This window comes from Mesoplodon densirostris, chromosome 16 (assembly GCF_025265405.1).
Source record: "Mesoplodon densirostris isolate mMesDen1 chromosome 16, mMesDen1 primary haplotype, whole genome shotgun sequence".
Lineage (NCBI taxonomy): Eukaryota > Metazoa > Chordata > Mammalia > Artiodactyla > Ziphiidae > Mesoplodon > Mesoplodon densirostris.
The window spans coordinates 29,385,731-29,408,895 of NC_082676.1; the positions used below are offsets into that span (position 1 = coordinate 29,385,731).

Here is a 23,165-nt window from a genome sequence, read left to right on the forward strand (position 1 = left end):
CATCCACCAGAGGGCAGACAGCAGAAGCAAGAAGAACTACAATCCTGCAGCCTGTGAAACAAAAGCCACATTCAGAGAAAGATAAACAAGTTGAAAAGGCAGAGGCTATGTACCAGATGACAGAATAAGATAAAACCCCAGAAAAACAACTAAATGAAACGGAGATGGCCAACCTTCCAGAAAAATGGCCAACCTTCCAGAATAATGATAGTGAAGAGGAACCAGGACCTCAGAAAAAAAAAATGAAGGCAAAGATCGGGAAGATGCAAGAAGTGCTTTAAAAAGTCTTAGGAGAATTAAAGAACAAACAAGCAGAGATGAACAATACAATAACTGAAATGAAAAATACACTAGAAGGAATCAATAGCAGAATAACTGAGACAGAAGAACGGATAAGTTACCTGGAAGACAGAATGGTGGAGTACACTGCCATGGAACAAAATAAAGAAAAAAGAAGGAAAAGAAATGAAGACAGCCTAAGAGACATCTGGGACAACATTAAACACAAGAACATTCACATTATAGAGGTCCCAGAAGGAGAAGAAGGAGAAGGAGAAGAGAAAGAGAAAGGACCCGAGAAAATATTTGAAGACATTATAGTCGAAAATGTCCCTAACATGGGAAAAGAAAGAGCCACCCAAGTCCAGGAAGCACAGGGAGCCCCAGGCAGGATAAACCAAAGGAGAAACACGCTGAGACACGTAGTAATCAAATTGACAAAAATTAAAGACAAAGGAAAATTATTGAAAGCAACAAGGGAAAAATAACAAATAAAATACAAGTGAACTCCCATAAGGTTAACAGCTGATTTCTCAGCAGAAACTCTACAAGCCAGAAGGGAGTGGCAAGATATACTTAAAGTGATGAAACGGAAGAACCTACAACCTAGATTACTCTACCTGGCAAGGATCTCATTCAGATACCACAGAGAAATCAAAAGCTTTACAGACAAGCAAAAGCTAAGAGAATTCAGCACCACCAAACCAGCACTACAACAAATGCTAAAGGAACTTCTCTAAGTGGGAAACACAAGAGAAGAAAATGACCTACAAAACAAACCCAAAACAATTAAGAAAATGGTCATAAGAACATACATATCGATAAGTACCTTAAATGTGAATGGATTAAATGCTCCAAACAAAAGACACAGGCTCGCTGAAGGGATACAAAAACAAGACCCATATATATGCTGTCTACAAGAGACCCACTTCAGACCTAGAGACACATATATACTGAAAGTGAGGGGATGGAAAAAGATATTCCATGCAAATGGAAATCAAAAGAAAGCTGGAGTAGCTATACACATATCAGATAAAATAGACTTTAAAATAAAAAATGACACAAGAGAAAAGGAAGGACACTACGTAATGATCAAGAGATCAACCCAGGAAGAAGATAAAACAATTACAAATATATATGCACCCAACATAGGAGCACATCAATACATAAGGCAACTGCTAACAGCTATAAAAGAGGAAACCGACAGTAACACAATAATAGTGGGGGATTTAACACCTCACTTACACCAATGGACAGATCATCCAAAATGAAAATAAATCAGGAGACAGAAGCTTTAAATGACACATTAGACCAGATAGATTTAACTAATATACATAGGACATTCCATGCCAAAACAGCAGATTACACTTTCTTCTCAAGTGCACATGAAACATTCTCCAGGAGAGATCACATCTTGGATCACAAATCAAGCCTCAGTAAATTTAAGAAAATTGAAATCATATCAAGCATCTTATCTGACCACACGCTATGAGATTAGAAATCAATTACAGGGGAAAAAAACGTAAAAAACACAAACACATGGAGGCTAAACAATATGTTACTAAATAACAAAGAGATCACTGAAGAAATGAAAGAGGAAATCAAAAAATACATAGAGTCAAATGACAATGAAAACATGATGATCAAAGACCTATAGGATGCAGCAAAAGCAGTTCTAAGAGTGAAGTTTATAAGAATACAAGCCTACCTCAAGAAACAAGAAAAATCTCAAATATCAATCTAACCTTACACCTAAAGGAACTAGAGAAAGAAGAACAAACAAAACCCAAAGTTAGCAGAAGGATAGAAATCATAAAGATCAGAGCAGAAATAAATGACATAGAAACATAGAAAATAATAGCAAAGATCAATACAACTAAAAGCTGGTTCTTTGAGAAGATAAACAAAATTGATAAACCATTAACCAGACTCATCAAGAAAAAGAGGGAGAGCACTGAAATCAATAATATTAGAAAAGAAAAAGGAGAAGTTAAAACAGACACTGCAGAAATACAAAGCATCCGAAGAGACTACTACAAGCAACTCTATGCCAATAAAATGGATAACCTGGAAGAAATGGACAAATTCTTAGAAAGGTATAAACTTCCAGGACTGAATCAGGAACAAATAGAAAATATGAACAGACAGATCACAAGTAATGAAATTGAAACTGTGATTAAAAATCTTCCAACAAGCAGAAGTCCAGAACCAGATGGCTTCACAGGTGAATTCTATCAAACATTTAGAGATGACTTAACACCCATCGTTCTCAAACTCTTCCAAAATATTGCAGAGGAAGGAACACTCCAAAACTCATTCTATGAGGGCACCATCACCCTGATACCAAAACCAGACAAAGATACTACAAAAAGAGAAAATTACAGGGCCTTCCCTGGTGCTGCAGTGGTTGAGAGTCCGCCTGCCAATGCAGGGGACATGGGTTCGTGCCCCGGTCCGGGAAGATCCCACATGCCGCGGAGTGGCTTGGCCCGTGAGCCATGGCTGCTGAGCCTGTGCATCCGGAGCCTGTGCTCCGCAATGGGAGAGGCCACAACAGTGAGAGGCATGCGTACTGCAAAAAAAAAAAAAAAAGAAAAGAAAAAAAAGAAAATTACAGACCAATATCACTGATGAATAGAGATGCAAAAATCCTCGACAACGTACTAGCAAACAGAATCCAACAATACATTAAAGGATCATACACCACTATCAAGTGGGATTTATCCCAGGGATGCAAGGATTTTCAAATATACACAAATCAATCAGTGATACACAATATTAACAAACTGAATAATAAAAAACCATATGATCATCTCAATAGAGGCAGAAAAAGCTTTTGACAAAATTCAAAACCAATTTATGATAAAAAAAAAACCTCCAGAAAGTGTGCACAAAGGGAACCTACCTCAACATAATAAAGGCCATATATGACCAACCCACAGCAAACATCATTCTCAATGGTGAAAAACTGAAAACATTTCCTCTAAGATCACAAACAAGAAAAGGATGTCCACTCTTACCACTATTATTCAACATAGTTTTGGAAGTCCTAGCCATGGCAACCAGAGAAGAAAAAGAAATAAAAAGAATACAAGTTGGAAAAGAAGTAAAACTGTCACAGTTTGCAGATGACATGATAGTATACAGAGAATCCTAAAGATGCCACCAGAAAACTACTAGAGCTAATCAATGAATTTGGTAAAGTTGCAGGATACAAAGTTAACGCACAGAAATCTCTTGCAGTCCTATACATTAATGATGAAAAATCTGAAAGAGAAATTAAGGAAACACTCCCATTTACCATTGCAACAAAAAGAATAAAATACCTAGGAATAAACCTACCTAGGGAGACAAAAGACCTGTATGCAGAAAACTATAAGACACTGATGAAAGAAAGTAAAGATGATACAAACAGATGGAGAGATATACCATGTTCTTGGATTGGAAGAATCAATATTGTGGAAATGACTATACCACCCAAAGCAATCTACAGATTCAATGCAATCCTTATCAAATTACCAATGGCATTCTTCACAAAATTAGAACAAAAAATCTTAAAATTTGTATGGAGACACAAAAGACCCCGATTAGCCAAAGTAGTCTTGAGAACGAAAAATGGAGCTGGAGGAATCAGGCTCCCTGACTTCAGACTATACTACAAAGCAACAGTAATCATAACAATATGGTACTGGCACAAAAAAATAAATATAGATCAATGGAATAGGATAGAAAACCCAGAGATAAACACACGGACATATGCTCACCTAATCTATGACAAAGGAGGCAAGAACATACAATGGTGAAGAAACAGTCTTTTCAATAAGTGGTGCTGGGAAAACTGGACAGCTACATGTAAAAGAATGAAATTAGAACATTCCCCAACACCGTACACAAAAATAAACTGAAAATGGATTAAAGACCTAAATGTAAGGCCAGACACTATAAAACTCTTAGAGGAAAGCATAGGAAGAACACTCCATGACATAAATCACAGCAAGATCCTTTTTGGCCCACCTCCTAGAGAAATGGGAATAAAAAGAAAAATAAACAAAGGGGACCTAATGAAACTTAAAAGCTTTGCACAGCAAATGAAAAAGGATTAATCTCCAAAATATACAAGGAGTTCATGCAGTTCAATGTCAAAAAAAACAAACAACTCAATTAAAAAATGGGCAGAAAACCTAAACAGACATTTCACCAAAGAAGACATACAGATGGCCAAGAGGCACATGAAAAGATGCTCAACATCACTAACTATTAGAGAAATGCAAATCGAAACTACAATGAAATATCACCTCACACTGGTCAGAATGGCCATCATCAAAAAATCTACAAACAATAAATGCTGTAGAGGGTGTGGAGAAAAGGGAACCCTCCTGCACTGTTGGTGGGAATATAAATTGATACAATCACTATGGAGAACAGTATGGAGGTTCCTTAAAAAACTAAAAATAGAACTACCATATGACCTAGCAATCCCACTACTGGGCATATACCCTGAGCAAACCATAATTCAAAAAGAGACATGTACCACAATGTTCACTGCAGCACTATTTACAATAGCCAGGACAAGGAAGCAACCTAAGTGTCCATTGACAGATGAATGTATAAAGAAGATGTGGCACATATATACAATGGAATATTACTCAGCCATAAAAAGGAATGAAATTGGGTCATTTGTAGAGATGTGGATGGACCTAGAGTCTGTCATATAGAGTGAAGTAAGTCAGCAAGAGAAAAACAAATACTGTATGCTAACGTATATATATGGAATCTAAAAAAGAAAATGGCACTGATGAACCTAACGGCAGGGCAAGAATAAAGACGTAGACATAGTGAATGGACTTGAAGACACAGATGGGGAGGGGAAGCTGGGGCAAAGTGAGAGTATCATCGACATACATACACTACCAAATGTAAAATATATAACTAGTGGGAAGCAGCAGCATAGCACAGGGAGATCAGCTCAGTGCTTTGTGATGACATAGAGAGGTAGAGTAGGGAGGGTGGGAGGGAGGCTCAGGAGGGAGGGGATATGGAAATATATGTATGCATATGGCTGGTTCACTTTCTTGTACAACAGAAACTAACACAGCACTGTGAAGCAATTATACCCCAATAAAGATGTATTAAAAAAAAAAAAGAACTATCATATGACTCAGCAATCCCACTACTGAGAAAACCATAATTCAACAAGACACTTGTGTCCCAATGTTCATTGCATCACTTTTTACAATAGCCAGGACATGAAAGCAACCTAAATGTCTATTGCCAGATGAATGGATAAAGAAGATGTGGTACATATATACAATGGAATATTACTCAGCCATAAAAATGAACGAAATTGGGTCATTTGTAGAGATGTGGATGTACCTAGAATCTGTCATACAGAGTGAAGTAAGTCAGAAAGAAAAAAACAAATATTGTATATTAACGCATATATGTGGAATATATATGCATTAAAAATTGTACAGATGAATCTATTTTCAGGTCAGGAATAGAGACACAGATGTAGAAAACAGATGTGTGCACACAGGGGGCAAAGGGGGGGTGGACAAATTGAGAGATTAGGATTGACATATACACACTACCATGTGTAAAATTGATAGCTAGTGGGAACCTGCTGTATAGCACAGGGAGCTCAGCTCAGTGTTCTGTGATGACCTAGATGGGTGGGATGGGGAGGGGGTGTGATGGAGGTCCAAGAGAGAGGAGATATATGTATACATATAGCTGATTCACTTCGTTGTACAGCAGAAATTAACACAACATTGTAAAGCAACTATACTCAAATAAATAAATAAATAAATTTAATGGGAAAAATCCCAGAAATGTAGAGTTAAATAACATGCTACTAAACAACCAATGGGGCACCAAAGAAATCAAAGAAGAAATAAAGAAATACATAGAGACAAAGGAAAACAAATATGACATACCAAAATTTATGGGGTAGAGCAAAAGCAGTTCTAAGAGAGAAGTTTATAGCAATACAGGCCTACCTCAAAAAATAAGAAGAATCTCAAATAAACAATCTAACTTTACACCTAAAGGAGCTAGAAAAAAGAAGAACAAATGAAGTTCAACTTTAGGAGAAGGAAGGAAATAATAAAGATAAGAGCAGAAGTAAATGAAATAGATAATAAACAAAAAAAAAAACAAACGAAAAAGATCAATGAAACTAAGAGCTGTTTCTTTCAAAAGATAAGCAAAATTAACAAATATTTACCTAGACTAACCAAGAAAAAATAGAGGGCTTAAATAAACAAAATAAGAAATGAAAGAGGAGACCTTAGAAATATTTCAGTACAGCACAGAAATACAAACGGCTATAAAAGACTAGCACAATTTTATGCTAACAAGTTGGACACCCTAAAAGAAAAGGATAAATTCATAGAAACATTTAGTCTTCCAAGACTGAGTCATGAGGAAATAGAAAATCTGAATAGAGCAATTACTATCATGGAGATTGAATCAGTAATAAAAAATCTCCCAAAAAACAAAAGTCCAGGACAAGATGGTTTCACTGGTGAATTCTACCAAACATTCAAAACAAGATTTAATACCTATCCTTCTCAAATTTGTCCAAAAGATTGAAGTGCAGGGAACACTTCCACACTCATTTTATGAAGCCAGAATTATCCTGATACTAAAACCAGACAAGGACATCACACACACACACACACACACACACAAATTACAGGTCAATATCCTTATTGAAGATAGATGCAAGAGTCCTCAACAAAATATTAGCAAACCAAATTCAACAATACATTAAAAGCATCATACACCATGATCAAGTGGGATTTATTGCAGGGATGCAAGCCTGGTTCAACAGCCACAAATCAATCAACATGATATACTACATTAACAAAATAAAGGATGAAAATCTTATGATCATTTCAACAGATGCAGAAAAAGCACCTAACAAAATTCAACATCCATTTATAATAAAAACTTACAACAAAGTTGGTGTAGAGGGAGCATACTTCAATGTAATAAAGGCTATATATGACAAACCCACAGGTAACATTTACTTAATGGTGAAAAGCTGAAACCTTTTCCTCCAAGATCAGTAACAAGACAGGAATGCCTACTCTCACCACTTTTATTCAACATTGTATTGAAAGTCCTAACCACAGTGATTAGGCAAGAAAAATAAATAAAATGCAACCAAATTAGAAAAGAAGGAGTAAAATGTATGTAAAATTGTATGGAACCACAAAAGACCCTTAATAGCCAAAGCAATCTTGAGAAGGAAGGACAAAGCTGGAGGTATCATGCTCCCTGATTTCAAACCATACTACAAAGCTATAGTAATCAAAACAGTATGGCATTGGCATACTAACAGATGCAACATGTCAATGGAACAGCATTGAGAGCCCAGAAATAAAACCATGAATATAGAGACAACTAATTTACAACAAAGGAGAAAAAAATATACAGTGGAGAAAGGACAGTCTCTTCAAAAAATGGTGTTGGAAAAACTGGGAAGCCACATGCAAAAGAATAAAACTAGACCACTATCTTACTCCTTACACAAAAATTAACTCAAAATAGATTAAAGACTTGAACGTAAGACCTGAAACCATGAAATTCCTAGGAGAAAAAATAGGTGGTAACTTCCTTGACAACAATCTTAACTATGTTTTTGTGGATCTGACTCCAAAGGCAAGGGAAATAAAGCCAAAAATAAACAAATGGAACTTCATCAAGCTAAAAAGCTTTTGCACAGTGAAGAAAACAATCATCAAATGAAAAGGCAAACTATTGGATGAGAGAAGATATTTACACATCTGACAAGGGGTTAATATCCAAAAACTGTAAAGAATTCATACAACTTAACAACAACAACAAAACCCCACCAGATTAAAAAATGGGCAGAGGATCTGAATAAACATTTCTCCAAAGAAGACATACAGGTAGCCCACTGACACATGAAAATCACTAATTATTAGGGGAATGAAAATCACAGCCACAATAAGATATCACCTCATACTTACAATGGCTATCACCAAAAAGACAAGAAGTAACAAGTGTTGGAAAGAATGTGGAGAAAAGGGAATCTTTTTACATGGTTCATAAGAATGTAAATTGATTCAGCCACTATGAAAAATAGTATGGAAGTTCTTCAAAAAGTAAAGAATAGAACTACCATACAATTCAGCCATTCCACTTCTGGGTATTTATCCAAAGAATATAAAAACATTAATTTGAAAATATATATGTGCCCTGATTTTATAGCAGCATTATTTACAATAGCCAAGATATGGAAACAACCCTAAGTGTCCACTGGAGTATGAATGGATAAAGATATCATATATATACACAGTGGAATACTAATCAGCCATAAAAAAAAGAATGAAATATTGCCACTTGCAACATCTTGGATGGACATTGAGGGAATTATGTTAGTCAGAATGTGAAAGACGAAAATCGAGTGATTTCACTCACATGTAAAATCTAAAAAACAAAACAAAAATGAACAAATAAAATGAAAAAACTCATAGACACAGAGAACAGGTTGGGGAATGGGCAAAATGGGTGAAGGGGTCAAGTATATGGTGATGGATGGTCATAATGTTGTACACTTGAAACCTATAATGTTATACACAAATTTTACCTCAATAAAAAATTTGCATCACAAACCCATCGAGTGAGGATATCATTGCTTGACCTAAGAATAATATGGCACTAGAATCCATTCTGGCCAACAGAATCATCACCATTGTCCCCCAGATTGGAATCCCTATTGTCCCTGCTTCTTCTTGCCACCAGCTCCCAATTAAAAATTCCAGATGATAATTTGTTCTTGGCTATGCCTAAGTCATGTGACTATTCTCTTGCTGAAACAAAGTCTGGGAAGTTTGGACAAGATGACTGGATCTGCAGCAGCCATCTGTAACAATGAAGAAACAAGCATGAAGAAGATAGCCAAAGGTAGCGTAACAGAAAGTGAAAGAACTAGGTCTTTGATGGCACTGCTGAGCTGCTATACCAGTCTTAAGACTGTCTAATTCTGGATATTTTATTAAATAAACAATAAAGTTCTTTAGAATTTCAGCCACTATTGTCAGAGATTTTATTGCTTGCAGTAAAAAATTTTTAACCACTATAGAGGGAAAGAGATACATACTCAAGTAATTTTTATCTAAGGTGGCTGGTAGGTGTGCTCTAATGGGTGGAGGGGGCAGAGAGTAAAGTTTTTCAAACTTCTGTGTAAATCAGGATCAACTGGAGTGATTGCTAAAATGCAGATTTTCACAGCCCATCCTCCAAAATTGCTGGCTCAGAATCGTCAGGCATACGCATTATTATGGCATCCAGATGCATCTGACACAGACAGTCCACTGAACATAGATGATGAATTCTGCCAACAGAGGCACTCTGATTTAGAAAAGCACCAGGACAGGCAAACCTAAGTCTATTTTCTTATTCCTCCTCTCTGAGTCCCAGGTTCTCATCTGCAAAACTAAATGTGATAGTGAATGTCAAGTAGCTAACAGTACCTGGACACAGAAAACAATATAAATAATATTATTTATAGTATCAGACTGCCTGGGGATCCTGGCTCAACTGACTGTATGACTTTGGGAAAATTATTTAAACTCTCTGTGCCTCAGTTTCTTCATTTATACAATGCAGATAATAATGGGACTCACCTCATATAGTTGTGATGAACAGTGAGTTAAATATGTTGAGCACTTAGAATAGCAGTTGGCAGAGAGTTAAGTTTCAGTAAAGGTCAGCTTTAAGTATTATTGCCAGGGTCAGGCATTCGTCTTAGTCAAAGAGGTTCCCCACACCTACTCCTACCCCACAGCACCAGGGTTTGGGAGTACCAGGAAGGACACAATCTTTCTGCTTGGAGGTCACTGGGAGGACCTTTGACGGAGGTGAGATTTGATTTCTCCTTTGGTCAGAAGTGGTCTAATCAGGGCTGAGTCTGTGACACCAGAGACCTACACTGAGGCTCAACTCAGAGCTCTGAGGGTTTGCCCAGAGTAGAGCAGAGACTTCCTTCTCTGGAGAATCAGAGGGATAGGCACTGAGCAGCAGCCTGGATATTAAGGAAAGATCCAAGGATGCTGACAGCTGAGGCAAACCCACTGCAATCTTAAAGATAACCAACAGAGGGAGACCTAGACCAGAACCAGCTTCTAGCATTTAGTAACTAGCAAATGCCAGACTCAAGAAATCAGATGACTTCAATGTGCAGTCAAGATTGAGAACTAGCACCCTAAAGAGTGGGGAACTTGCTGTAACTGTATGTATTAATCCAGCATGGGAGGGGGACAGGGAGTGGGGTAGAACAGATGTATATCAGACACTCCAAATTCTCTTGGCCTCACTTGTCCCAGTCACTACTGTAGGAACTGATTCTGGTGTCTGACAATACTTTCTCTTGTACCTCCAGTTTAGACTCTCTTCCCCTGCCCATGACTTTCCTTCTGATGCTAAGGACCCAGCTCAGTATCCACTGAACTGTACCCTTAAAAATAGTTAAAATGGTAACTTGTATGTATATTTTATCACAATTTTTAAAAATAAATATTTTTTTAAACATCATAAAACAATAATTATAAAATGATGTCAATATGTTTATAATGTATAAAGATTAATTTATATAATAATTACAGAAGGATTAAGGAGGAAATGGAGCTATATTGGAGTAAATTGCCTATATGCAATTCACACTAAGTTAAAGTTAATTCAAATTAGATTTTTTAAGTTAAGATGCTAATTGTAACCCCAAGGAAATCACTAAGAAAATAACTTCAAAATTATAGTGAAAGAAACAACAAGGAAATTTAAATGGTATACTAGAAAATATCTATTTAACACAAAAGAAGTTAGTAATAGAGGAACAAAGACATAAGACAGCAAACAAATAGCAAAATTACAGATATAAATCCTATCTTAATGGTAATTACAGCAAATGTAAATGGGTTAAACTCTCCAATTAAAAGGCAGAAGTTGGCAGATGGAATTTTTTTTAATGACCAAACTATATGCTGTCTATTTGAAGACACAAACATGTTGAAAGTAAAAGGATGGAAAAATATATACCATGCAAACAGTAACCAAAAGAGAAAAGAGTGGCTATACTAATATTAGACAAAATATACTTTAAGACAAAAATTCTTACTAGAGACGAAATAATGCATGTTCCTGGTACAAGATCTTTGTAGACCAAGCCAGGAAATACATATACTTACCTTCACTCCAGAAGGTTCTCCTGAACACTAATGTTTAAGAACCATTGGTGAATGTCGTAGGCCCATGGAGGATTTAAATTGGCCTATACTTTGTTTTTAAAGTGTTTAAATTTATTGCTGACATTTTAAGACCATGAGACTGACATAACATTCAAACTTGCTGCTTCTCTAAAAGCCTGGCCACACTGGGTTTGCTTTTCTACTTAATAAATGTTGGCTCTGGGGACTTCCCTGGTGGTCCAGTGGTTAAGACTTCACCTTCCAATGCAGCAGGTGCGGGTTCAATCCCTGGTCAGGGAGCTAAGATCCCAAATGTCTCCTGACCAAAAAAAAAAAAAAAAAGAAACACACAATAGAAGCAATATTGTAACAAATTCAATAAAGACTTTAAAAAATGGTCCACATCAAAAAAAATCTTAAAAAAAAAAGTTATCTCCAGCTGATACCAACTTCCTTTTTCAATAAGTCTGTTGCCCAATTCCCCATAGTTCCCACCTAGAAGAAACTTGGAGCTTGGCCAGGCCAACATTCCCCTCCACCCTTACCATCCACTCTCTTTTCATGGATGGGGAAACAGACCTAACAAGGCAAGAGCCTGGCCAAGGGTCACACAGAGAGGCTCATGCAGGAGCAGTTCTGCTGCTGCTAGTCACTATCCCCTCCATAGCACTAACATAGCACATAGCACTACCATAAAAAAGCAGAAATGTTGCCTTTGAACTCTTACCCTCCAGGGTGAGCTGATGTGGGCTCATCCTTCACCTGTTGCCTGGGTCTGCCAGTTCTTTCTCCCCCATCAAAACCATTTTAGGAGACTCCAGCAGTCACAGTACCACTGAGAGTTGAATGGATGACAGCAAATCAGGGAGGGTACGGTCAGGGGCACTTGCATCTTAACAGACATCCAGGGTGAGCCAAATGAGTGATTGAGATTCTAAACCAGGAATTTCAGACACTTGACAGAGAATTGAGGAGGGCACACCTAGTGAATCTTCCCACTAGTGTTGAAATTGAAATCAGACTATAAAAAGAAGTGTCTTTTGGGGCTTCTCTGGTGGCGCAGTGGTTGAGAGTCCGCCTGCTGATGCAGGGGACGCGGGTTCGTGCCCCGGTCCGGGAGGATCCCACATGCCGCGGAGCGGCTAGGCCCGTGAGCCATGGCCGCTGAGCCTGTGCATCCAGAGCCTGTGCTCCGCAACGGGAGGGGCCACAACAGTGAGAGGCCTGTATTGCAAAAAAAAAAAAAAAAGAGAGAGAGAGAAGTGTCTTTTAAGTGATTTCAGCTGCAAAACCCTTTCTTCAAACGAAACAACTAATGGAACATAAGTGTATATAAAGTAATCAGAGAACTTCCATGATTCGGTGGGAGTGGGGGCCAGGAGCTGGGTTCACTCACTGCCCCCTTGTAGTACACACTCACGATGGACCAAGCCTTCCCCTCGGCACAGCTGGGGTAGCGTCCCGTGCACCATTGCCAGGGTCTCACAAGTGTGTTCCATGGTCAAGTCTCTGCTCTGCTTTTAGATAAGCTTCAGAAGCCTGCTCAGCCCTGTGCAGGCACATTCCAGAAGTGTGAGGAGTGACCCACTACCAGCGGAGACTGGACTTGGCTCTATCATCCTTTTGGAGGGACAGGCCTAAGGTGTGTTCCATACAGTTCTTCAGAGAATGACCAGCAGGATTAAGCCCCAGTTGTTCATCATAATTGTTTTATCTGTTCAGGCTGCTATAACAAAAAAACATAGACTGGATGGCTTATAAACAACAGAAATTCATTTCTCATGGGTCTGGAGGCTGAAGTCTGAGATCATGAAGAGGTTCTGGTAGGACCCTCTCTGGCTGCAGACTAGTAGTGTCTTCTCGTTGTATCCTCACATGGCATAAAGTGTGAGGGAACTCTCTAGAGTCTTATCAAAAATGGCACTAATCCCATTCATGACAGCAGAACCTGCCCAAAAGCCCAGAGGCCCCACCTCCTAATATCTTCACTGGGATTTCAACATATGAATTTGGGGTGGGACACAAACATTCATAACAGTAATCCATTTATTAACACACTCTTTACTGACATTCCTTCATTTCTGTGTCACTTTTAATGCTCCTTCACTTCTAGCTCCTTGGATCACCTCCCAAATCAACTGTAGGCACACAAGCCTTTCCCTTAGGTTCTGCTTTCACAGGAATTCAAACTAAGACATCCCTCACCACTGCCCCCAACATGCCTCCCCAGACACTTGCCAGGGCTCCTCCATGTGGGTGATAGCCACTGCCCTAAGCACCTCTAGACCCTGGGCTTCTCGACTACCGTGGCTAATGCCGAAAACTCAGCCTCTGTACACTGGTGCCGAATTGAATCTTGGAGACAAAGTTTTGGGTGAAGTAAAAAAGAATAGCTTTATTACTTTGCCAGGAAAAGTGGGTCACAGCAGGCTCCTGCCCCAAAAAACTATGTATCCCAACCCGGGAGGATTTGATGAGGAGTTTTATAGCAATAGTTCAAGGGTGGGGTTGCTGACAAGATTAGGGTGTGTGCAGGGTCTATATTCCTTTAATCTCATCTCAGGTAGTCTTCTAATCTTGATGAGCTTCTCTGGTCCCTTTAATCTTGCCTCAGGTGGTTTCTTGGCTGCTCCTCCCTTGATTACAAACTGAATCTTCCCTTTGGAACTCAGGGAAGATCATGGAGGCTAGAGTCTTGCCTACAAACAAGAAATGGGGGACAGAAAGGCTTCCATGGCCAGGAGCCCCCTTCACATCAAAGAAACCATCTGGACTCAGAAAAAAGTAGCCCAAAGGAAAAGATCAATGCTATTGACTTCATACAACATGTACAATTCTTTAAATAAAGTTAGGAACACAATTCAAAGGCCATGGTGACTAGAAGTGGGAAGTGAGCAATAGAAGAAGTAGAGGAGAGCCTCAGCTTCCGGATAGAGTTAGAGGATGGGAAGGGATGCCATAGGAGCAGATTGGGGGGGAGATAAAAAGATTGGTCTTGGACATGTGCTTTTGGTGCCTGAGAGGTAACCTGGTGGAGTTTCCAGGAGACTATGGTTACCAGTTTCAGGAGATAGAGATTTGAAAGACAGCAAACTAGAGATGATATTAAAAGTCATGAGCATGGATGAGATCCCTCAAGGTAATTGTCTAGAACAGAAAAGAAGGCTAAAATCACTGTTTTAAAACTTAACCATGGTTTCTGAAAGGTGGATTTTTAGTGGTAGTGAAATAAAGGAACTTCAATTTTATATACTTTTTTCAGCTTTATTATTGCAAGTACTATTTGTATTTATTTCTTGGATTTTGTATTTGTATTTATATGTACTTTATCATTATAAATAATTTAGTGTTGTTATTACAAGTAGTAGTGTAAGATTTTTAAAATGTACATCATGGTGATTTGATAAACACATACATTGTAAAAGGATCCCCCTGGCAATCTGGTTAATACATCCATCACCTCACATGTTTATCCTCTTTCTCTCTCTCTCTCTCTCTCTCTCTCTCTCTCTCTCTCTTTTTCTGGTGAGAACATTTAAGTTCTACTTTCTTAGCAAATTTCAATTATATTGATACAATTCAGTGTTATCAACTATAGCCACCATGTTTTATATTAGATCTTCAGACCTTATTCATCTTGTAGCTGAAACTTTGTACCTTTTACCGACCTCTTCCTATTACCCCCAGCCCCAGCCCCTGGCAACCACTTTTCTACTTTCTGCTTCTATGAGCATGAGCATGACTTCTGTTGTTGTTGTTGTTGTTGCTGTTGTTGTTGTTGTTGAAGACTTTCCTTTATTCTTTGGAGTACTGAATACTCACTGTGTTCAGGTACTGTTCATACATTTAAACTCACTTAGTCCTCCTTGGGTCAACAAGTTCGGATCAAATGGGGGAAGAAAACTGCCTTCTTAGAGAGCAGGTGTCATCATCTTCACAGGGTATCAGTGGCTTTATAAGACTGTCTCACTTTAAGAATGCTGTGTCCAGTTCCTGGTGTCACAATTTTTGTTTTTTTTCATCTTTACTGGAATATAATTGCTTTGCAATGCTGTGTTAGTTTCTGCTACATAACAAAGTGAATCAGCTATATGTATAAATATATCCCCATATCCCCTCCCTCTTGCGCCTCCCTCCCACCTTCCCTATACCACCCATCTAGGTGGTCAAAAAGCACCGAGCTGATCTCCCTGTGCTGTGTGGCTGCTTCTCACTAGCTACCTATTTTACATTTGGTAGTGTATATATGTCAACGCCACTCTCTCACTTCATCCCAGCTTACCCTTCCCCCTCCCCGTGTCCGGAAGTCCATTCTCTACGTCTGCATCTTTATTCCTGTCCTGCCCCTAGGTTCTTCAGAACTTTTTTTTTTCAGATTCCATATATATGTGTTAGCATATGGTATTTGTTTTTCTCTTTCTGACTTACTTCACTCTGTATGACAGACTCTAGGTCCATCCACTTCCCTACAAATAACTAAATTTCATTTCTTTTTATGGCTGAGTAATATTCCATTGTATATATGTGCCACATCTTCTTTATCCATTCGTCTGTTGATGGGCATTTAGGTTGCTTCCGTGTCCTGGCTATTGTAAATAGTGCTGCAGTGAACATTGTGGTACATGTCTCTTTTTGAATTATGGTGTTCTCAGGGTGTATGCCCACTAGTGGGATTGCTGGGTCAAATGGTAGTTCTATTTTTAGATTTTTAAGGAACTTCCATACTGTTATCCATAGTGGTTGTAACAATTTACATTCCTACCAACAGTGCAAGAAGGTTCCCTTTTCTCCACACCCTCTACAGCATATATTGTTTGTAGATTTTTTGATGATGGCCATTCTGACTGGTGTGAGGTGATACCTCACTGTAGTTTTGATTTGCATTTCTCTAATAGTTAGTGATGTTGAGCATCTTTTCATGTGCCTCTTGGCTATCTGTATGTCTTCTTTGGCGAAATGTTGATTTAGGTCTTCTGCCCACTTTTTAATTGGGTTGTTTGTTTTTTTGACATTGAGCTGCATGAGCTGCCTGTATATTTTGGAGATTAATCCTTTGTCCATTGCTTCATTTACAAATATTTTCTCCCATTCTGAGGGTTGTCTTTTCATCTTGTTTATGGTTTCCTTTGCTGTGCAAAAGCTTTTAAGTTTCATTATGTCCCTTTTGTTTATTTTTGTTTTTATTTCCCTTTCTCTGGGAGGTGGGTCCAAAATGATCTTGCTGTGATTTATGTCATAGAGTGTTCTGCCTATGTTTCCCTCTAAGAGTTTTGTAGTGTCTGGCCTTACATTTAGGTCTTTAATCCATTTTGAGTTTATTTTTGTGTATGGTGTTAGGGAGTGTATTAATTTCATTCTTTTTTTTTTGTGTGTGTGTGTGTGTGTGTGTGTGTGTGTGTGTGTGTAGTACGCGGGCCTCTCACTGTTGCAGCCTCTCCTGTTGCAGAGCACAGGCTCCGGATGCGCAGGCCCAGCAGCCATGGCTCACAGGCCCAGCCGCTCCGTGGCATGTGGGATCTTCCAGGACCGGGGCACGAACCCGTGTCCCCTGCATCGGCAGGCGGACTTTCAACCACTGCGCCACCAGGGAAGCCCTAATTTCATTCTTTTACATGTACCTGTCCAGTTTTCCCAGCACCACTTATTGAAGAGGCTGTCTTTTCTCCATTGTATGTTCTTACCTCCTTTGCCATAAATTAGGTGACCATATGTGGGTGTGTTTATCTCTGGGCTTTCTATCCTGTACCATCGATCTATATTTCTGTTTTTGTGCCGGTACCATAGTGTCTTGATCATTGTAGCTTTGTACTATAGACTGAAGTCAGGGAGCCTGATTCCTCCAGCTCCTTTTTTCTTTCTCAAGATTGTTTTGGCTATTCAGGGCCTTTTGTGTTTCCCTACAAATTGTAAAATTTTTGTTCTGGTTCTGTGAAAAATGCCGTTGGTAGTTTGATAGGGATTGCATTGAATCTGTAGATTGCTTTGGGTAGTACAGTCATTTTCACAATATTGATATTCCAATCCAAGAACATGGTATATCTCTCAATCTGTTTGTATTATCTTTGATTTCTTTCATCAGAGTCTTACAGTTTTCTGCATATGGGTCTTTTGTCTCCTTAGGTAGGTTTATTCCTAGGTATTTTATTCTTTCTGTTGCAGTGGTAAATGGGAATGTTTCCTTAATTTCTCTTTCAGATCTTTCATTGTTAGTGTATAGGAATACAAGAGATTTCTCTGTATTAGTTTTGTATCCTGCTACTTTACCAAATTCATTGATTAGCTCTAGTAGTTTTCTGATAACATCTTTTGGATTCTCTATGTATCGTTTCATGTCATCTGCAAACAGTGACAGTTTTACTTCTTTTCCGATTTGGTTTCCTTTTATTTCCTTTTCTTGTCTGATTGCCATGGCTAAAACTTCCAAAACCATTTTGAATAGTAATGGTGAGAGTGGGCACCCTTGTCTTGTTCCTGATCTTAGAGGAAATGGTTTCAGTTTTTCACCATTGAGAATGACGTTTGCTGTGGATTTGTCATATATGGCCTGTATTATGTTGATTCAGGTTCATTCTATGCCGACTTTCTGGAGAATTTTTATCATAAATTGGTGTTGACAATGTTCATTGCAGCTCTATTTACAATAGCCAGGACATGGAAGCAACCTATGTGTCCATCGACAGATGAATGGATAAAGAAGATGTGGCACATATATACAATGGAATATTACTCAGTCATAAAAAGAAATGGAATTGCATTATTTGTAGTGAGGTGGATGGGCCTAGAGTCTGTCATACAGAGTGAAGTAAGTCAGAAAGAGAAAAACAAATACCATATGCTAACACATATATATGGAATCTAAAAAGAAAAAAAAAAGGTTCTGAAGAACCTAGGGGCAGGACAGTAATAAAGACGCAGATATAGAGAGTTGACTTGAGGACATGGCTGGAGGGAGGGTAAGCTGGGACGAAGTGAGAGAGTGCCATGAACATATATACACTACCACATGTAAAATAGATAGCTAGTGGGAAACAGCCACATAGCACAAGGAGATCAGCTTAGTGTTTTGTGACCACATAGAGGGGTCAGATAGGGCGGGTAGGAGGGAGAGGCAAGAGGGAGGAGATATGGGGATATATGTATATGTATAGCTGATTCACTTTGTTATAAAGCAGAAATTAACACACCATTATAAAGCAGTTACATTCCAATAAAGAAGTTAAAAATAATAATGAAATAATATAAATGGGTTTTGAATTTTGTCAAAAGCTTTTTCTGCATCTATTGAGATTATCATATGGTTTTTATCCTTCAATTTATTAATATGGTGTATCACATTGATTGATTTGCATATATTAAAGATTCCTTGCTTTCCTGGGATAAACCCTACTTGATCATGGTGTATGATCCTTTTAATGTGCTGTTGGATTCTGTTTGGTTGTATTTTGTTGAGGATTTTTGCATCTATGTTCATCAGTGATTCTTTTTTTGTGGCATCTTTGTCTGCTTTTGGTATCAGGGTGGTGGTGGCCTCGTATAATGAGTTTGGGATTGTTCTTCCCTCTGCTATATTTTGGAAGAGTTTGAGAAGGATGGGTGTTAGCTCTTCTCTAAATGTTTAATAGAATTCACCTGTGAAGCCATCTGGTCCTGGGCTTCTGTTGGCTGAAAGATTTTTAATCACTGTTTCAATATCAGTGCTTGTGATTGGTCTGTTCATATTTTCTATTTCTTCCTGGTTCAGTATTGGAAGGTTGTGCTTTTCTAAGAATTTCTCCATTTCTTCCAGATTGTCCATTTTATTGGCATATAGTTGTAGTAATCTCTCATGATCCTTTGTATTTCGGCAGTGTCAGTTGTTACTTCTTTTTCATTTCTAATTCTGTTGATTTGAGTCTTTTCCCTTGTTTTCTTGATGAGTCTGGCTAATTGTTTATCAACTTTATCTTCTCAAAGAAACAACTTTTAGGTTTTTTTTGTTTCTTTTGTTTGTTTTTTTGCCGTATGCGGGCCTCTCACTCTTGTAGCCTCTCCTGTTGTGGAGCACAGGCTCCGGACACGCAGGCTCAGCGGCCATGGCTCACGGGCCCAGCCGCTCCGTGTCATGTGGGATCCTCCCATACCAGGGCACGAACTCGTGTCCCCTGCATCAGCAGGTGGACTCTCAACCACTGTGCCACCAGGGAAGCCCTAGCTTTTAGTTTTTTTGATCTTTGCTACTGTTTTCTTCATTTCTTTTTCATTTATTTCTGATCTGATCTTTATGATTTCTTTCCTTCTGCTAATTTGTGGGTGTGTGTTTGGTGTTGTTCTTCTTCTTCTTCTTTCTCTAATTGTTTTAGGTGTAAGGTTAGGTTGTTTATTTGAGATTTTTCTTATTTCTTGAGGTAGGATTTTATTGCTATAAACTTTCCTCTTAGAACTGCTCTTGCTGCATCACATATGTTTTGAGTCCTCAAGTTTTTCTTGTCATTTGTTTCTAGGTGTTTTCTGATTTCCCCTTTGATTTCTTCATTGATAACTCTTGGTTACTTAGTAGCATATTGTTTACCCTCCATGTGTTTGTATTTTTTACAGTTTTTTTCCTGTAATTGATATCCAGTCTCATAACACTGTGGTAGGAAAAGATACCTGATACAATTTCAATTTTCTTAAATTTACTGAGGCTTGATTGGTGACCTAAGATATGCTCTATCCTGGAGAATGTTCCATGTACACTTGAGAAGAAAGTGTATTCTGTTGTTTTTGGATGGAATGTCCTCTAAATATCAGTTAAGTCCATCTTGTCTAATGTGTCCTTTAAAGCTTGTGTTTCCTTATTTATTTTCATTTTGGATGATCTGTCCATTGGTGAAAGTGGGGAGTTAAAGTCCCCTACCATTATTGTGTTACTGTCGATTTCCCCTTTTATGGCTATTAGCATTTGCCTTACGTATTGAGGTGCTCCTATGTTGGGTGCATAAATATTTACAATTGTTATATCTTCTTCTTGGATTGATCCCTTCATCATTATGTAGTGTCCTTCTTTGTCTCTTGTAATAGTCTGTATTTTAAAGTCTATTTTGTGTGATATGAAAATTTCTACTCCAGCTTTCTTTTGATATCCGTTTGCATGGAATATCTTTTTCCATCCCCTCACTTTCAGTTTGTATGTGTTCCTAGCTCTGAAGTGGGTCTCATGTAGACAGCACATATATATGGGTCTTGTTTTTGTAACCATTCAGCCTGTCTGTGTCTTTTGGTTGGAGCATTAAATCCATTTACATTTAAGATAATTATTGATATTTATGTTCCTATTACCATTTTTTAATAGTTTTCGGTTTGTTTTGGTAGGTTTTTTTCTCCTTTTGTGTTTCCCATCTAGAGAAGTTCCTTTAGCATTTGTTGTAAAGCTGGTTTAGTGGTGCTGAATTCTCTTAACTCTTGCTTGTCTGTAAAGGTTTTAATTTCTCCATCAAATCTGAATGAGATCCTTACTGGGTACAGTAATCTTGGTTGGAGGTTCTTCCCTTTCATCCCTTTAAATATGTCCTGCCACTCCCCTCTGGCCTGCAGAGTTTCTGCTGAAAGATCAGCTGTTAACCATATGGGGATTCCCTCGTATGTTATTTGGTGATTTTCCCTTGCTGCTTTTAATATTTTTTCTTTGTATTTGATTTTTGATAGTTTGATTAATATGTGTCTTGGAGTGTTTCTTCCTGGATTTCTCCTGTATGGAACTCTCTGTGCTTCTTGGCCTTGACTATTTCCTTTCCCATGTTAGGGAAGTTTTTGACTATAATCTCTTCAAATATTTTCTCAGTCCCTTTCTTTTTCTCTTCTTCTCCTTGGACCCCTATAATTCGAACGTCAGTGTGTTTAATGTTGTCCCAGAGGTCTCTGAGACTGTCCTCAATTCTTTTAATTCTTTTTCCTTTAGTCTGCTCTGTGGCAGTTATTTCCACTATTCTGTCCTTTTTTTTTCTAAATTTAATTTTTATTTTATATTGGGGTATAGCTGATTTACAACTATGTAAATGTGTGACTTTCAGCTGTGCAGCAAAGTGAATCAGTTATACATACACATATATTCATTTTTTTCATGATTTTTATTTTTATTTTTTATCTTAAAATCAGAAAGATGACTTTAATCTTATTTCTCAATAAAATAATAACATACATTTGTAAAGCAAACAATTTTAAGAATATTTCTCTAAAGGCTTTCTGGAATTCCTAAAAGAAACTCATCTATTTTAGAAAGAAAATTCCAAGGAATTATGGAAAACAGTATAAAATTATGAAGTAGCCCCCTCTCTCTGCAACACACAGTAATCATTCTGGTACAAACCACATTTTTTTTTCTATACAGCAGGTTCTTATTAGTCATCAATTTTATACACATCAGTGTATACCTGTCAATCCCAATCTCCTAATTCATCACACCACCACCTCTACCCGCCGTGGCTTTCCCCCCTTGGTGTCCACACATTTGTTCTCTACATCTGTGTCTCAATTTCTGCCCTGCAAACCGGTTCATCTATACCATTTTTCTAGGTTCCATATATAAGCATTAATATATGATATTTGTTTTTCTCTTTCTGACTTACTTCACTCTGTATGACAGTCTTTAGATCCATCCACGTCTCAACAAAAGACCAATTTCATTCATTTTACGGCTGAGTAATATTCCATTGTAAATACTTACCACATCTTCTTTATCCATTCATCTGTTGATCGGCATTTATGTTGCTTCCATGACCTGGCTATTGTAAATAGTGCTGCAATGAATGTTGGGGTACATGTGTCTTTTTGAATTGCGGTTTTCTCTGGGTATATGCCCAGTAATGGGATTGCTGTATCATATGGTCATTCTATATTTATTTTTTTAAGGAACCTCCATAATGCTCTCCATAGTGGCTATATCAGTTTACATTCCTACCAACAGTGCAGGAGGATTCCCTTTTCTCCACACCCTCTCCAGCATTTGTTGTTTGTACATTTTCAGATAAAGCCCATTCTAACTGGTGTGATGTGGTACCTCATTGTAGTTTTGATTTGCATTTCTCTAATAATTAGTGATGTTGAGCAGCTTTTCATGTGCTTCTTGGCCATCTGTATGTCTTCTTTGGAGAAATGTCTATTTAGGTCTTCTGCCCATTTTTGGATTGGAGTGTTTGTTTTTTTAATATTGAGCTGCATGAGCACTTTATATATTTTGGAGATTAATCCTTTGTCCATTGATTCGTTTGCAAATATTTTCTCCCATTCTAAGGGTTGTCTTTTCGTCTCGTTTATGGTTTCCTTTGCTGTGCAAAAGTTTTGAACGTTCATTAGGTCCCATTTGTTTATTTTTGTTTTTATTTCCATTACTGTAAGAGGTGGATCAAAGAAGATCTTGCTGTGATTTATGTCAAAGAGTGTTCTTCCTATGTTTTCCTCTAAGAGTTTTATAGTGTCCAGTCTTACATTTGGGTCTCTAATCCATTTTGGGTTTCTTTTTGCCTATGGTGTTAGGGAGTGTTCTAATTTCATTCTTTTACATGTAGCTTTCCAGTTTTCCCAGCACCACTTATTGAAGAGACTCTCTTTTCTCCATTGTATATCTTTGTCTCCTTTGTCATAGATTAGTTGACCATAGGTGTGTGGGTTTACCTCTGGGCTTTCTATCTTGTTCCATTGATCTATGTTTCTGTT

General features: G+C 38.0%; 1 protein-coding gene across 1 annotated transcript in view; it reads left to right on the forward strand.

The window, feature by feature from the left end:
• The first annotated feature begins 9,152 nt into the window (after nucleotides 1-9,152).
• TGM6 (transglutaminase 6) overlaps nucleotides 9,153-23,165 on the forward strand; it is a 39,992-nt gene continuing 25,979 nt past the window's right edge. Inside the window, 2 exon segments of the mRNA XM_060079186.1 lie at nucleotides 9,153-9,216; nucleotides 9,505-9,688. Coding sequence (XP_059935169.1) covers nucleotides 9,153-9,216; nucleotides 9,505-9,688 — 248 coding nt within the window.